At 35.7% G+C, this 18,034-nt stretch overlaps 1 protein-coding gene across 1 annotated transcript in view; it reads left to right on the top strand.

Annotated features, from left to right (window-relative positions):
* Positions 1 to 736: 736 nt before the first annotated feature.
* Positions 737 to 18,034, top strand: part of IRAK2 (interleukin 1 receptor associated kinase 2) — a 79,610-nt gene continuing 62,312 nt past the window's right edge. The window contains exons 1-2 of the mRNA XM_053720773.1: positions 737 to 813; positions 13,871 to 14,016. Of these exons, the coding sequence (XP_053576748.1) occupies positions 13,908 to 14,016 (109 nt within the window). The 5' untranslated portion in view covers positions 737 to 813; positions 13,871 to 13,907. The remainder of the gene's footprint in view (positions 814 to 13,870; positions 14,017 to 18,034) is intronic.

Raw genomic sequence — 18,034 nt, 5'->3', positions numbered from 1 at the left:
GAGCTGAATGCCACGAGCAGCCGCCTTCTTCCTCATTAGGAGGCATCAGAAACCTCTGAATGCACATGTCTACTGGAATCTAACGGAATACATTTTTGCAATTGTTTTTACATTTGTTTCCTAACTTTTTTAAAGGGATATGAACCCCAATTTTTTTTTCTTTCATGATTTAGATAGAGCAGCAATTTTAAGAAACTTTCTAATTTACTCCCATTATCATTTTTTTTTCTCTTTGTATCTTTATTTGAAAATCAGAAATGTAAGCTTAGGAGCCAGCCCATTTTTGATTCAGAACACTGGGTAGCGCTTGCTGATTGGTGGCTACATTTAGTCTTAAAGACTCCCTGTTCAGGGATGCATACACTGGATGCTAACCTTTTCTTACTGCAGTCACTCGCCTTTTTGTCATCCCCTGTACAATTCAAGTTTTCATGTCCCTTTTAAATAAATCGTTGTCTCTCCCAGTATTGTCCCATGCAACTGTCACCGTAAGTTTGAGAAAAAAAAATGTTTTATGTAAAAGCACAGCTCTTACACTAATGTTGAAAAACAAATATAAATAAATGTGCATGTTGAAGATATAACCAATAATCCCTCAAATAAGCTATAAAAGAATCAACGTAACTCTCTGCACTCAAAAAAAAAAAGGAAGATGAAAGGAAAACTGTTACTTGCTCAATGTATTTGCTTCCTGCTTTAGACTATTCTGCTTTGAGATGGTTAATCTTTTATTTTACTTCCTGATAAACGGGTTTCATGACACTTCAAGTCTCTGAGTACTCACAGCTTTAATTTGAAGGAAGTCAGCTCTGGGTGAGACATTGGCAATATCCTCACTGAATTTATATTGATTGTTTAGCGATAAAGGGAGAGAGAGTGAAAGAGAGAGAGTGTGTACTGCCCATGTATATGTCAGGAAAGAGATATCATGCAGAGAGCTTTGCACCCGCCCTGTGCATTGTCAGTAACAAATTGTCCTGTGGCATGCAGCCTGTATGTTTGTGTGCGCTGGAACAACTGGTACGTTTAGTGTAAAATTATATATAGTTATGCAGTGACTGACAACCTGAGTGTATGTGCCAGAAACACAGTGTTTGTATGTGAAGGCATTTAAAGTGTTTGAATATGTATTTTGTGCTACATGTCAAAGGGACATTAACACTAAATAAATCATTTCTTGAATTATGTATTCAGAGCAAAGATTAGCCTGAGAATAATGTGTACATGTATTTTAAAAATTATCGGCTAGATTACGAGTTGTTTGTTAGGGTAAAAAAGCAGCGTTAAGAGGTCCTAATGCTGATTTTTTACGCCTGCTGGTATTACAAGTCTTGAAGGTTTAGGTGTACCGCACACTTCTTTGTCCTTACCGCAAAACGATAGCGCCGGTATTACGAGTCTGAGCGGTACACCCTCTCCTGTCATTTAAAAGTCAGTAGTTAAGAGTTTTATGGTACAACGCCGTAGCATAAAACTCATAACTAAAGTGCTAAAAACTACACTAACACCCATAAACTACCTATTAACCCCTAAACCGAGGCCTTCCCGCATCGCAAATACTAAAATAAAAATTTTAGCCCCTAATCTGCCGCTCCGGACACCGCCGCCACCTACATTATATTTATGAACCACTAATCTGCTGACCCCAACATCGCCGACACCTACATTATATTTATCAACCCCTAATCTGCTGCCCCCAAAGTCGCAGACACCTACCTACACTGATTAACCGCTAATCTGCCGCCCCTAACGTCGCCGCCACTATAATAAACATATTAACCCCTAAACCGCCGCAAACATTAGTTAAATATTATTAAATATTAATAATGAAATATTAACCCCTAATCTGCCGTCCCTAACATCGCCGCCACCTACCTACATTTATTAACCCCTAATCTGCCGCCCCCAACGTCGCAGCCACTATATTAAAGTTATTAACTACTAAACCTAAGTCTAACCCTAAACCTAACACCCACTAACTTAAATATAATTTAAATAAATTTAAATAAATATTCCTATCATTAACTAAATTATTCCTATTTAAAACTAAATACTTACCTATAAAATAAACCCTAAGCTAGCTACAATATAACTAATAGTTACATTGTAGCTAGCTTAGGGTTTATTTTTATTTTACAGGCAAGTTTTTATTTATTTTAACTAGGTAGAATAGTTATTAAATAGTTATTAACTATTTAATAACTACCTAGCTAAAATAAATACAAATGTACCTGTAAAATAAAACCTAACCTAAGTTACACTAACACCTAACACTACACTATAATTAAATAAATGAACTAAATTAAATATACTTACCTAAATTAAATTAAATTAGCTAAATTACAAAAAAAACCCCACTAAATTACAGAAAATAATAAACAAATTACAGAAATGTAAACTGATTACACCTAATCTAATAGCCCTATTAAATAAAAAAAAACTCCCAAAATAAAAATAAACCCTAGCCTAAACTAAACTACCAATAGCCCTTAAAAGGGCCTTTTGCGGGGCATTGCCCCAAAGTAATCAGCTCTTTTACCTGTAAAAAAAATACAAACAACCCCCCCAACAGTAAAACCCACCACCCACACAACCAACCCTCAAATAAAATACTATCTTAAAAAAAACTAAGCACCCCATTACCCTGAAAAGGGCATTTGGATGGGCATTGCCCTTAAAAGGGCAGTTAGCTCTTTTGCCGCACAAACCCTAATCTAATAAATAAAACCCACCCAATACACCCTTAAAAAAACCTAACACTAACCCCCTGAAGATTGACTTATCGGGAGACGTCTTCATCCAAGCCGGGCAGAAGTCTTCATCCAGACGGCATCTTCTATCTTCTTCAATCTTGAAGTTCAATCCTATTGGCTGATCCAATCAGCCAATAGGATTGAGCTCGCATTCTATTGGCTGATTGGAACAGCCAATAGAATGCGAGCTCAATCCTATTGGCTGATTGCATCAGCCAATATGATTTTTTCTACCTTAATTCCGATTGGCTGATAGAATTCTATCAGCCAATCAGAATCTAAGGGACGCCATCTTGGATGACATCACTTAAAGGTACCTTCATTCTGTTTTAGTCGTCGCCAGAAGAGGATGCTACGTGTCGGATGTCTTGAAGATGTACCCGCTCCGTGCCGGATGGATGAAGATAGAAGATGCCGTCTGGATGAAGACTTCTGCCCGGCTTGGATGAAGACTTCTGCCCGTCTGGAGGACCACTTCTGCCCGGCTTGGATGAAGACTTCTGCCCGTCTGGAGGACCACTTCGCCCGGCTTGGATGAAGACTTCTGCCCGTCTGGAGGACCACTTCGCCCGGCTTGGATGAAGACATCTCCCGGTAAGTCGATCTTCAAGGGGTTAGTGTTAGGTTTTTTTTAAGGGTGTATTGGGTGGGTTTTATTTTTTAGATTAGGGTTTGTGCGGCAAAAGAGCTAACTGTTCTTTTAAGGGCAATGCCCATCCAAATGCCCTTTTCAGGGCAATGGGGAGCTTAGGTTTTTTTAGATAGTATTTTATTTGGGGGGTTGGTTGTGTGGGTGGTAGTTTTTACTGTTGGGGGGGTTGTTTGTATTTTTATTAGATTAGGTGTAATTAGTTTAAATTTCTGTAATTTGTTTATTATTTTCTGTAATTTAGTGTGGGGGGGAGTTTGTACTTTAGCTAATTTAATTTAGGTAATTGTTTTTAATTTAGTTAATTTATTTAATTATAGTGTAGTGTTAGGTGTTAGTGTAACTTAGGTTAGGTTTTATTTTACAGGTAAATTTTTATTTATTTTAGCTAGGTAGTTATTAAATAGTTAATAACTATTTAATAACTATTCTACCTAGTTAAAATAAAAATACAAACTTGCCTGTAAAATAAAAATATTGTAGCTAGCTTAGGGTTTATTTTATAGGTAAGTATTTAGTTTTAAATAGGAATAATTTAGTTAATGATAAGAATATTTATTTAGATTTATTCAAAGTATATTTAAGTTAGTGGGTGTTAGGTTTAGGGTTAGACTTAGGTTTAGGGGTTAATAACTTTAATATAGTGGCGGCGACATTGGGGGCGGCAGATTAGGGGTTAATAAATGTAGGTAGGTTGCGGCGACATTGGGGCGGAAGATTAGGGGTTAATAAATATAATGTAGGTGTTGGCGATGTTGGGGGCAGCAGATTAGGGGTTCATAACTATAATGTAGGTGGGGGCTGTGTCCGGAGCGGCAGATTAGGGGTTAATAATATAATGCAGGTGTCGGCGATGTCGGGGGCGGCAGATTAGGGGTTAATAAGTGTAAGATTAGGGGTGTTTAGACTCGGGGTTCATGTTAGGGTGTTAGGTGTAGACATAAATTGTATTTCCCCATAGGAATCAATGGGGCTGCGTTAGGGAGTTCTACGCTGCTTTATGGCAGGTGTTAGACTTTTTTCAGCCGGCTCTCCCCGTTGATTCCTATGGGGAAATCGTGCACGAGCATGTTACACCAGCTCACCGCTGACTTAAGCAGCGCTGGTATTGGAGTGCGGTAATGAGCAAAATTTTGCTCAACGCTCACTTCTTGTCTTTTAACGACGGGTTTCTGAAAACTTGTAATACCAGCGCTGTATGTAAGTGAGCGGTGAGGGAAAACTGCTCGTTAGCAACGCACAGTCTCTAATGCAAAACTCATAATCTAGGTGTATATTAGTTGTTTAAATATTGAAAAAATAATGGTAAAGTTAATGTTAATAATGCAGTGGGTGCAGCCATATTGTAACTTAGGTTACCTGTTCTGCTGAGGCCAATTAGGAATAGTTATAAATGGCTTACTAGAGTGTACAACCAATGACTGTGTGGAATTTAGCTGTGTCTGCACTTCCATGTTTAATTGGAAAGCCCACAATATTCAGAATTAAATTACAGGAAAGGAGAACAAAATAAATAATGAAAGTACAGGTGAAACTCGAAAAATTAGAATATCGTGCAAAAGTTAATTTATTTCACTAATGCAACTTAAAAGGTGAACCTAATATATGAGATATACTCATTACATGCAAAGCAAGATAGTTCAAGCCATAATTTGTCATAATTGTGATGATTATGGCTTACAGCTCACGAAAACCCCAAATCCACAATCTCAGAGAATTAGAATATTGTGAAAAAGTGCAATATTCTAGGCTCAAAGTGTCCCACTCTAATCAGCCAATTAAGCCATAACACCTGCAAAGGGTTCCTGAGCCTTTAAACGGTCTCTCAGTCTGGTTCAGTAGGAATCACAATCATGGGAAAGACTGCTGACCTGTTTGTGCAGAAAACCATCATTGACACCCTCCATAAGGAGGGAAAGCCTCAAAAGGTAATTGCAAAAGAAGTTGGATGTTCCCTAAGTGCTGTATCAAAGCACATTAATAGAAAGTTATGTAGAAGGGAAAAGTGTGGAAGAAAAAGGTGTACAAGCAGCAGGGATGACAGCAGCCTGGAGAGGATTGTCAGGAAAAGGCCATTCAAAAGTGTTGGGGACTTTCACAAGAGCCACCAAACACAGACGGATCCTGGACATGGGCTTCAAATGTCGTATTCCTCTTGTCAAGCCACTCCTGAACAACAAACAATGTCAGAAACGTCTTACCTGGGCTAAAGAAAAACAGACCTGGTCTGTTGCTCAGTGGCCCAAAGTCCTCTTTTTCTGATGAGAGCAAATTTTTCATCTCATTTGGAAACCAAGGACCCAGAGTATGGAGGAAGAATGGAGAGGCACACACTGCAAGATGCTTGAAGTCCAGTGTGAAGTTTCCATAGCCTGTGTTGATTTGGGGAGCCATGTCATCTGCTGGTGTTGGTCCACTGTGCTTCATTAAGTCCAGGGTCAACGCAGCCGTCTACCAGGAGATTTTGGAGCACTTCATGCGTCCTTCCGCAGACGAGCTCTATGGGGATGCTGACTTTATTTTCCAGCAGTACTTGGCACCTGCCCACACTGCCAAAAGCACCAAAACCTGGTTCAATGACCGTGGGATTACTGTGCTTGATTGGCCAGCAAACTCGCCTGACCTGAACCCCATAGAGAATCTATGGGGCATTGCCAAGAGAAAGATGAGAGACATGAGACCGAACAATGCAGAAGAGCTGAAGGCTGCTATTGAAGCATCCTGGTCTTCCATAACACCTCAGCAGTGCCACAGGCTGATAGCTTCCATGCCACGCCGCATTGAGGCAGTAATTGCTGCAAAAGGGGCCCAAACCAAGTACTGAGTACCTACAGTATGCATGCTTATACTTTTTAGAGGTCCGATATTGTTCTATGTACACTCCTTGTTTTATTGATTGCATGTAATATTCTAATTTTCTGAGATTGTGGATTTGGGGTTTTCATGAGCTGTAAACCATACTCATCATAATTATGACAAATCACGGCTTGAACTATCTTGCTTTGCATGTAATGAGTCTATCTTATATATTAGTTTCACCTTTATAAGTTGCATTAGTGAAATAAATTAACTTTTGCACGATATTCAAATTTTTCGAGTTTCACCTGTATACCGCAATTAAACAGAACAAGATTGTAATATAAAATGTTAATTTATGTATAGGTAAAAAAAAAAGGTTGCAGTATACTTTATTTATATTTTCCTCTTTTCTTGTACTATAACTTAAAGGGACAGTAAACACCTTGTAATTACAAGACATTTCTGTCTTACTATAGAACATGTCAGCCAACTCTAAACATTATTAAAGCAAATTAACAGTTTATTTACTGCCATTATTTTTCAATAGTCAAACTCCACACACAATTTGCCTTATTTGGAAGAGCCAATTTGGGCTTGAGTCTGCAAACAGCAAGGCTATTCACAAGTATAAAGTGAATTGTTTTGCAGTTATTATTTGTTAAAGTAAATTAGGGAAAGACAAGAAACGGTTATCCTTTACAAGAGGTCTGCAGGGTGCATTTTCAGAATTCCAGAATTATACATATTCAATTTTCTTAACTTAAAAGGATAGTAAATTTGCTTTGTTCTCTTGTTATTCTTAGTTGAAAGCTAAACCTAGGTAGGATCATATGCTAATTTTTAATCACTTGAATGGCACCTCGTTCCTGCTGCATGATATAGAAAGGGGATGCAGGAGGCTATTTGCAGCTTAATCTAAGGTCATACTTTAAAATAACTAAGGTGTAGACTGACCCTTTAAACACTTGCTGGAAAAATGAAATCGCGCAATCTTCAATGCGATCGTGTGATTTCAAGGCCGTGATCGGATCATGGGGAACTGCCTACCATGCTAGGTAAGCCCCCAGTCTGATTCTTGTTTATGCAGAAGGGGGAGGCTGCACAACACCATAAAAGGTAGGACCTTCTCTGCCGGACTTCGACATTAAAGGGACAGTCAACACCAGAATTTTTGTTGATTAAAAAGAAAGACAATCCCTTTATTATCCATTCCCAAGTTTTGCATAACCAACACAGTGATAATATCTCTGTAATTACCTTGTATCTAAGCTTCTGCTGACTGCCCCCTTATTTCAGTTCTTTTGACAGATTTACATTTTAGCCAATCAGTGCTCACTCCTAGGTCACTTCACGTGCAGGAACTCAATGTTAGCTATATGAAACACATGAACTAATGCCCTCTAGTGGTCAAAATGCATTCAGATTAGAGGCAGTCTTCAAGGTCTAAGAAATTAGCATATGATCCTCCAAGGTTTAGCTTTCAACTAAGAATACCAAGAGAACAAAGCAAAATTGATGATAAAAGTAAATTGGGAAGTTGTTTAAAATGACAGGCCCTATTTAAATCATAAAAGTTTTTTTTTTGGACTTGACTGTCCCTTTAAAGCCCAGCTCTTTAACGTCAAAGTTAAAGTGAAGGGGTTAAAGTAATCATCTAACACAGCCTTGTTTGCAATCTCTCTTTCATTGCCTGATTTATATCTGTACCTAATTGTCTTCATCAGAAGAGAGACATCAATAGAAAACTCAGTATTGCCAATTACTTTATAGAAACCAAGTACCTTATAGAAACAAACTTTACGCTTGTATCTTCTATATTTTACTAATACAATTGTACATCTACATAATATTTTAAGACTAAGCATTATATTTAGCATATATTTACTATTTAATATCACTTTAAAAGGACATAAAATCGGCCGCCAGCAGGGAGGTGTCAATCAACCCGATCGTACTCGATTGGGTTTATTTCCGGCGGTTCCTGTCCGCCTGCTCAGAGCAGGCGGACAAGGTTATGAAGCAGCAGTCTTTAGACCACTGCTTCATAAGTTGTGTTTCTGGCGAGTCTGAAGACTCGCCAGAAACACGGCTCTTCAAGCTCCATACGGAGCTTGATAAATGGACCTGTAAGGCCTCAATCACAATCTATCAGCGGTGCCTTTTTCAGGCCGAAAAGATTATTTGTTGATTTGGCGTGACCACAATAGTTTGTTTTCGGCTCATTGCAGCACTCGCAAACAGATCTTTGATAAAAGCCCTATTTATCCTCTGGAGCGAAAAAGTTCTAGGTGATCACAATACTTTTTCGGGTCTTTATTTAACAGATGTTCAAACCCAGTTTTGACTTTTTGAATTTGACACCTCCAGACTCTTGATAAGTCCTCAAAAAGGCATTTTAGACATCTTTTAATCTGTTTTATGGCTATTGTCAAACAGTCTATTAACTTGCTCATGTTCAAAACACAGGAGACATTGTAGTGGTTTATTAACATGCATGGTATCAAATCATTAAAGCTCCATTCTTCGCTATTGGGGAGGCTGCATACAGTGAACAGGGCACATATGTACATATCTATAGCTTTATATACATAGTATAGTAGCTGAGTAGGGTCAAGCACTCACGACACTTGTAATCCAATGCCCCGGGTGCAGTCCTGATAGATTGTATACACAAGTTGAAAAACAGAGGTACACTCATGGGGTCTTCAATCACAATGGGTATTTATACCCTCTTAAGAGGGACTAAAAACCCATTGTGATTGAAGACCCCGTGAGTGTACCTCTTTGTTTTTCAGCTTTATATACATATGTATATGTGTTGAGTACATGATATCCTATATTGCTAAAGATGATCTGCAGGAAGAGTCACTTGAGGACCCCAAAATCTACAAATGGCGTGTTTTTATTTTTCGTATACTTTACTAAACACACGGTCACAAATGCCCATTTACAAGTTCAGTAATGTAGTTCAGTAATGTATGCGCAGGCACTTTGAAAGGCACCCTTGTGCGCTTGCGCATCCCCTATAAAAACCCGGTCACAAAGGTGGAATATTAACATCCAGTAATAAATTTTGTAAAGAAACTCAGTTGCCAATTTGTTTTAAGTTCACGCCGAAATGGAAATGGTGCTATAATAAATAATAGAAATATATATTGTAAAAAATAAAATACTTGTGCAAGCTAAAAAGCAACCATATAGCAATAGAAAAATGGTGTACAGTCTGTCCATTCTGATAACATAAAATATGCAATTAGATGGTTTTGCAGTGGTGCGGATGGAAACGGATTAAATAGATTCCTATAAAAGCCATAACTTAGCGTTCCCCTTTTAAAACATTATTTTAATATCGTACAGCACTAAAATGGGCTGATCTTGTAGGGAGAAAATACCTCATTATCTTATTTGTCTTGTATTTACACAAAGCCCTCTTTATCATCTTTGTTACTGTTTACTCAAAGGCAAATACTTATAGTGAATAATAGGCAATGAACATTTTAGTACCTCTCTATCACAGTCCCCCACTAGGAGCATTAGTTTATCTAAACCTTCTTGTTTTGTTTAGTTTTTTGTAACCAGAACTTAAAGGGACAGTTCACTCAAAAATGTTCTCCCCTTTAATTTGTTCCCAATGATCCACTTTACCTGCTGGAGTGTATTACATTGTTTACAACTATTTCCATTACCCTTATATTGGCATTTGAAATAGTTTATTTAGCCTGTGGTATCCCCACCCATCATGAAAGCAGGAGCGAGCTGTATTGAGTGTAATAGCGCAATCCGGCCGGGCTGTGACTAAACTGCTGCCCAGATGCGCTCAGGGGGAAAACCAGACCCGCACAGTAGAGCAAGAGCGGCGGTCTGAAAAACCCTCTTTTTTTAATAAAATCTTACCGGCAATATTATGTTGAATAAAGTTTGGCTAAGATAATGTTATATAATTCTGCACTATGTGCAGAATTATATAACATTATTTTCTTGGTTTACTGCCCGTTTAAGTAAAGGAATTATTTTAATTCTTTAACATTTTTAAAAGTCAGTTGTTACATATTGCTTTACTTCATTTGTCATCTCCTGCTGTGATGTCACTGAATATGAAAAATGACTGCAAATGATGATATTCAAAGTTGGCAGGATTGCGCTTTCTATGTTTTGGGAGATATTTGTATTTGCCAAACCCGAAAACTTTTACACACTATGTATAATAGCAGATATACACAAACTCGCACACATAGATAGTCACACTATCTCACACACACATTCCCTCATACATGCTCACACTCTACACAAACACTTTTACACACTATGAATAATATCAGATATACACAAACTCGCATTCACACTATCTCACACACTCATTCCCTCACACATGCTCACACTCTCACACACTAACAAACACTCACACACACTCTCAGACACTAACACACACACACACACACACTCTCAGACACTAACACACACACACACACACACTCTATCACACACACTAACACACACTCCTACTCTCACTCACACACTCAAATACACTCACTCTTTCACACACAGACACTGACAAACACACACTCTTGCACACACACAGACACTTACACAGATAGACACACTCCCACACAAAGACACACACACAAAAGAGAAATAACTGCAGTGCAATATGTTGCAAATGCACAATGTTTTCGGCTGTGGCTGTTTCCCACCAAACCCTGACATTTGCATGTCTAGGCCTGACTCAGCTTTAAATCCAGACACACAAACTGAAAGACAAACTATCTGTGTCATTCCCAGACATTTGACATCCCTAATGATAGGAGCTCGAGCTCGTCACCATTTTGTGGGTGGGAATGAGGGGAATTCTGCAAAGAGGGACAACATATAGTTGTCTCAGAGGGGCACAGGGACAGAGCTCGGAATTTCCATTATTGTGAAATAAACAAAAACAAACATCTGATACTTTTTAAAATATATTTTTTAATTACAACTTAACTCTTTAACTCCCTGTAATTTATTTGTGAACCTATGTATAGATATATCTGTTCCACTTGACATAACTAATGAAAACATATTAATGTATAAACAAGTTCATTAAATTTAAATTGGGGGTATTTTAGAGGTTAAAGCAAAGGAATGTTCTTATTCATTGACTCATTAGTTCCCTTAACATTAAAAAAATTCTTAAAGGGACAGTAAAGTCAAAATTAAACTTTTATGATTCAGATAGAGCATGCAATTTTAAACAACTTTCCAATTTACTTCTGTTATCAAATTTGCTTTGTTCTCTTGGTATATTTTATTGAAGAGTAAAACTAAGTAGGCTCATAAGAGCTCAGGAGTGTGCACGTGTCTACAAATAATATTGCAAAACACTGCTGCCATAGAGTACTAAAGCCACGTGCACACTCCTGAGCTGAGCCTACCTAGATTTACTCTTCAATAAAAGATACCAAGGGAAAGTTGATTAAAAATGCATGCTCTATCTGAATCATGAAAGTGTAATTTTGACTTTACTTTTCCTTTAAAGTATTCATTGTTATTAATATATAAAAAAATATGTATACAGGACTGCAGCATACACAAAATAGTACAGAATAATACTTTGTGACATATTGTCATTTACTGGGTTACATGGTCAAGAATATGATGTCAGGCACCAACCATGTTATCATCTATATCTGTATTCTGTACAACTACATTTTATTATCTATAGATGAAACCAAGATTATTCTGTTGTATTCTGTACATCTGCATTTTATTATCTATAGATAGAACCAAGATTATGCTGTTGTATTCTGCACATCTGCATTTTATTATCTATAGATAGAACCAAGATTATTCTGTTATATTCTGTACATTTGCATTTTATTATCTATAGATATAACTAAGATTATTCTGTTGTATTATGTACATCTACATTTTATTATCTATAGACGTAACCAAGATTATTCTGTTGTATTCTGTACATCTGCATTTTATTATCTATAGATGTAACCAAGATTATTCTGTTGTATTATGTACATCTACATTTTATTATCTATAGACGTAACCAAGATTGTTCTGTTGTATTCTGTACATCTGCATTTTATTATCTATAGATGTAACCAAGATTATTCTGTTGTATTATGTACATCTACATTTTATTATCTATAGACGTAACCAAGATTATTCTGTTGTATTCTGTACATCTACATTTTATTATCTATAGATGTAACCAAGATTATTCTGTTGTATTATGTACATCTACATTTTATTATCTATAGATGTAACCAAGATTATTCTGTTGTATTCTGTAAATCTACATTTTATTATCTATAGATGTAACCAAGATTATTCTGTTGTATTCTGTAAATCTACATTTTATTATCTATAGACGTAACCAAGATTTTTCTGTTGTATTATGTACATCTACATTTTATTATGTAGAGATGTAACCAAGATTATTCTGTTGTATTATGTACATCTACATTTTATTATGTAGAGATGTAACCAAGATTATTCTGTTGTATTATGTACATCTACATTTTATTATGTAGAGATGTAACCAAGATTATTCTGTTGTATTATGTACATCTACATTTTATTATCTATAGACGTAACCAAGATTATTCTGTTGTATTCTGTACATCTACATTTTATTATCTATAGATGTAACCAAGATTATTCTGTTGTATTATGTACATCTACATTTTATTATCTATAGATGTAACCAAGATTATTCTGTTGTATTCTGTAAATCTACATTTTATTATCTATAGATGTAACCAAGATTATTCTGTTGTATTCTGTAAATCTACATTTTATTATCTATAGACGTAACCAAGATTTTTCTGTTGTATTATGTACATCTACATTTTATTATGTAGAGATGTAACCAAGATTATTCTGTTGTATTATGTACATCTACATTTTATTATGTAGAGATGTAACCAAGATTATTCTGTTGTATTCTGTACATCTACAATATTTTATCTTCTATAGATAGAACTAAGATTATTCTGTTAAAATATTGTAGATGTACATAATATATCTTCTATAGATAGAACTAAGATTGTTCTGTTATATTCTGTACATCTATAATATTTTATCTTCAATAGATAGAACTAAGATTATTCTGTTATATTCTGTACATCTACACTATTTTATCTTCTATAGATAGAATTAAGATTATTCTGTTATATTCTGTACATCTGCAATATTTTATCTTCTATAGATAGAACTAAGATTATTCTGTTATATTCTGTACATCTACAATATTTTATCTTCAATAGATAGAACTAAGATTATTCTGTTATATTCTGTGCATCTACAATATTTTATCTTCAATAGATAGAACTAAGATTATTCTGTTATATTCTGTACATCTGCAATATTTTATCTTCTATAGATAGAATTAAGATTATTCTGTTATATTCTGTACATATACAATATTTTATCTTCAATAGATAGAACTAAGATTATTCTGTTATATTCTGTGCATCTACAATATTTTATCTTCAATATATATAACTAAGATTATTCTGTTATATTCTGTACATCTATAATATTTTATCTTCAATAGATATAACTAAGATTATTCTGTTATATTCTGTACATCTGCAATATTTTATCTTCTATAGCTATATCTATTATTCTGTTATATTCTATAGATATGACTAAGATACTTCTGTTGTATTCTGCACAGCTACTACATTTTCAGATCAGTGGAACTTAAGGGACTCATGGAGAGGTCTAATGCTACTTACCTCATCCAGGATATACCCCCTCGAGTGCTGGAGGAGCTCTGCAGCTGTATGGACTGTCTGAGTCAGTGGGAGTGGATGCGTTTTGGTAAGCTATGTTCTTCTAACCAAACTGTCTGAAGCATGGTCTGCTCACAAGAACAGCACTGTTTGGAAGGTCATAGACATGTAGTGAACCTCTAGCTTGCAGATGATTACTGTGAAAATAGTGATCATCAGCGTAACTAGGCACCATGGTGTTTATTATGCAGGGGGTGGGTTGCTCTTTCAGAAATGAACTCATGAACTCATAAAACAAGAGACTCAATTTTAGATATAAGAAAGCATCCATCAATGGTAGGTGATTCCAGAAAAATGTATTTAAAGGTATAGGAAACCCTAAATTATTTATTTCATGATTCTGATAGAGCATTCAGTTTTAAGCAACTTTATAATTTACTCCTACTATCAAATTTTCTTCTTTCTCTTGCTATCTTTATTTGATAAATGGAATGTAAGATTCTTGGTTCAGCACCTGGGTAGTGATTGCTGATTGGTGGCTAAATGTAGGCTGTAGCCACCAATCAGCAAGCACTACCCAGGGTACTGAACCAAAAAATGGGCTGGATCCTAAGCTTACATTACTGCTTTTTCAAATAAAGATACAAAGAAGAACAAAGAAAAATTGATTATTGGAGTAAATTAGAAAGTTGCTTAAAATTGCTACTCTATCTGAATCATGAAAGAAAAGATTTGGGTTTCATATCACTTTACTGTATGGGACAATAGCATACATATACCACACACACAAAACATATACTGCTGAGCATGCCCTGGCTACTCTGCATACACATACATAGAGCAGAACAGGGACTTATTCCCTCTGTCTGTATTAATAGACTACAAAACTGATAAACTCTTGGCATCAGTGATAATAGTTGTTGCAGGTAAATATTAACAAACAAATTATTGCTTTCATGAATCTCTGACCAGCTGACCTGTCTATGAAATGTACATCAATGGTCTCACATACCTTCCTGCTTTTCAACAAAGAATAACAAGAAAACAAAGAAAATGTGATAATAGAAGTAAATTGAAAAGTTGCTTAAAATTGTATGCTTTATCTAATTCGTGAAAGAACATTTTGGGTTTTATGTTCCTTTAAAGAGTTCCTCATTCTGCTGAGGAACAGCTATTGGCAGCTTTAGTGGAAGTCTGGACGAAGTTTCTGTTTAAAGGGCCAGTAAACCCTCTAAATAATGTTATCTAATTCTGCACATAGTGCAGAATTATATAACATTAGCCTAGAGCCTGCTTTCTAAATCAAAGTATTTCATTAATATTTACCTCCGAAAAATAATTTTACAGACCGCCGCTCCTTGATCTACGGAGCGGGCCTGTTTCTTTCCTAAGCGCATCTGGGCATGCTGTCTATTCACAGCTGGCCCGATCGCACCATTAAACTAAATGTAGATTACTCCCGCTCTGGTCTGGTAGCGGGAGCGAGCTACATTTAGTTTAATGGCGCAATCGGGCCGGCTGTGACTAAACAGCGTGCCCGGATGCGCTTAGGAAAGAAACAGACCCGCTCCGTAGAGCAAGGAACGGCGGTCTGTAAAATTAGTTTTCGTACGTAAATATAGATGAAATTCTTTGATTTAGAAAGCTGGTGCTAGACTAATGTTATATAATTCTGCAGAATTATAGAACATTATTTGTTGGGTTTACTGGCCCTTTAAATTTCAGTTTTTAAAAGTTGGAGAAAAAATCTAATTGCGCTGACATTTGGGGTTTTGGAGCTATGAAAACTATTAATAGTTATAATAAAACTTTCAATTCTTCAAGTCATTTTAAAGCTATTTAATCTAGAAAAAAAAAGTCATGGTTTTCAGAAAAATCACATTAACTTATAATTGAGATTTGTGGCAGGGGGAGCCTGCAATCAGCAATCATTAGTGCTTTACTGTGATCTCATGAGATTTATTAGTAAAGTTCATTAAAAAGAGGAGGGAAATAAAATGACTGTGCTACATATATCAGATGCATGCTCAGATTTTTATTGTCAGCTTTTTACAGCACTTTCATGTCAAGTGATTCAACAAAGAAAGTAATGAAGCTCTCTGGAATAGTGAATCTTACAGGATAGAGTGAGGTTATTAACAGGGGAGAATTTTGAACTGATATAAATTCTCAGCTTGCAGAAAATACAAACTAAACAAATGTTTTTACTATAATTGAACTTGTATTTGCTTCTCATTTAGTAGCATTACTTTTCTGTTAGGCAAATAAGTGTAATGTAAACTTTGAATAAACGTCACCTGCATACAGCTGGCGAGTTAAAGGGACTATAAGCACCTTGAGATTTTTTACATAAAATGTTTAGTTATGCATAATAAAAGAACTTTGCAACATATTGTCATTATTTATTTTGCCCCCTTTTCATTCAATTTAGCTTTAAAAATGTATCTATTTCTAATTCCAATAACTTGGAATGCACAGTGCTGACTTCTCAATGCTAAATTTGTTATATATCATAATCTGTCCCTAAGTGGCTTTATCATATAACAACTGCAAAACAATCAATTTTATATTAACCAAATAATAGTGTCTAGCCTTGCTGTCTGTGAACTAAAGACCAGATTGGCTCCTTCAAGTAAGGTAAATGGTCGATGGAGTCTAGTTTTTGAAAACTATTTGCACTAAAAAGGAGACATAATTTATTATTAAAAACATTAAGACTTGGCTGTTATGTTATTCTATAGCAACACAACAAAAATGTCTTCTAATAACAAGGTGTTTATTGTTCCTTTAAATTAGCAAGACCTGTAAGCTTAAAATGGTTAGAGAGCTTCAGATACATACATACATATAAAACACGTAAATGGACTGCACTCTCAAACCAGATTGGGCATCGTATGACCTTGCAAAATTTACAGCCCCGGGTACTCCCCAGCACTCACAGACAGCTGCACAGCTTTCAGGGACTCAGGCAGTTAACCGCAGAGAAGCCTGGGTGCAAAGCACATAGGGGAAATTACAAAACAAAATTATTTAGACAACATATAGAAAATCTGGCACTCGGTATCTCAGTGTGATTGGTTGAAGGCATTGTGTGGCTGAATGTTAGGGACCCAATGAGGAAGAGACTTTGACATTGTCCTGGACCTATCACCATTTGTCCAAACGCTGTAACTAACCATTTTGCTTTTAATCTAGCTGTGTGCTTGCAAGAGAGTGCCAGACTTTCTATATGTTGTGTGTGTATTTGTATACACGCCCAAACACACATATACATACCTACATATAGCAGAAAGTAGAAAAAGGCAAGGCAAGTAAGCATGCGATATTGTAAATATAGAAGGGAAGAGCTAAAGTAAAATAAATATATTTATAGTTGGCCTTTTTTTATAAGAAAAAAGGAATTAGTAGGGGTAGTAAATGAAATACATTACACAAGGACATCATCACATTTGTAACATTAAATAATAGTTACCAAGAGATATATAGTTAAAGAGACAGGGAACCTTAAATTTGTCTCCAGTTTGTTACAAGTGATCCATTTTACCTTCTGAAATGTATTTAATTGTTTACAAATAGCTCATTTACCTTTTTTCAACATTTGAAATAGCTGATTTTGAATTTTGCCTATGAAATCCTTACCTATACTAAATATTTTTATACCTAAGGATTGGCTATAGAAAACCTCTGTAAACATAGCCAGTCAGTAGGGTTAGGAAAGATGTCATAACTTTGTATTTTTCAATTCTTCTTTCTATAAGTATTGGTCTTTGGTTTACAGACAGAGATATGTGTATGTACAGACAGTGATAAAATAATAAGATCTGATTATTTTCCTGCTAGGACAACCTATTTTAATGTGTTGGGGTTTTAAAGAACAAAAACAGCTATTTAATGTACAAAAATAAACATAAACAGGCTATTTCTCTTACATTTTATACTCTGCAGTTGGTATAACAAGTCACTGGAAACAAATTAAGGAAAAATTATTTTACAGTACACTTAACCTATTTATTCTTCAGTTTTGCAGTAAATTTAAATACTTGATGAATTTGAAGAGTTTAGTGATGCATTAGCATATTTTGTTTTCTTCAATTGTTTTTCAATAG

Source organism: Bombina bombina, chromosome 7, assembly GCF_027579735.1.
Source record: "Bombina bombina isolate aBomBom1 chromosome 7, aBomBom1.pri, whole genome shotgun sequence".
NCBI lineage: Eukaryota > Metazoa > Chordata > Amphibia > Anura > Bombinatoridae > Bombina > Bombina bombina.
The sequence above is the reverse complement of the archived record's forward strand: the minus strand, read 5'-3'. Positions and strand labels throughout refer to the sequence as shown.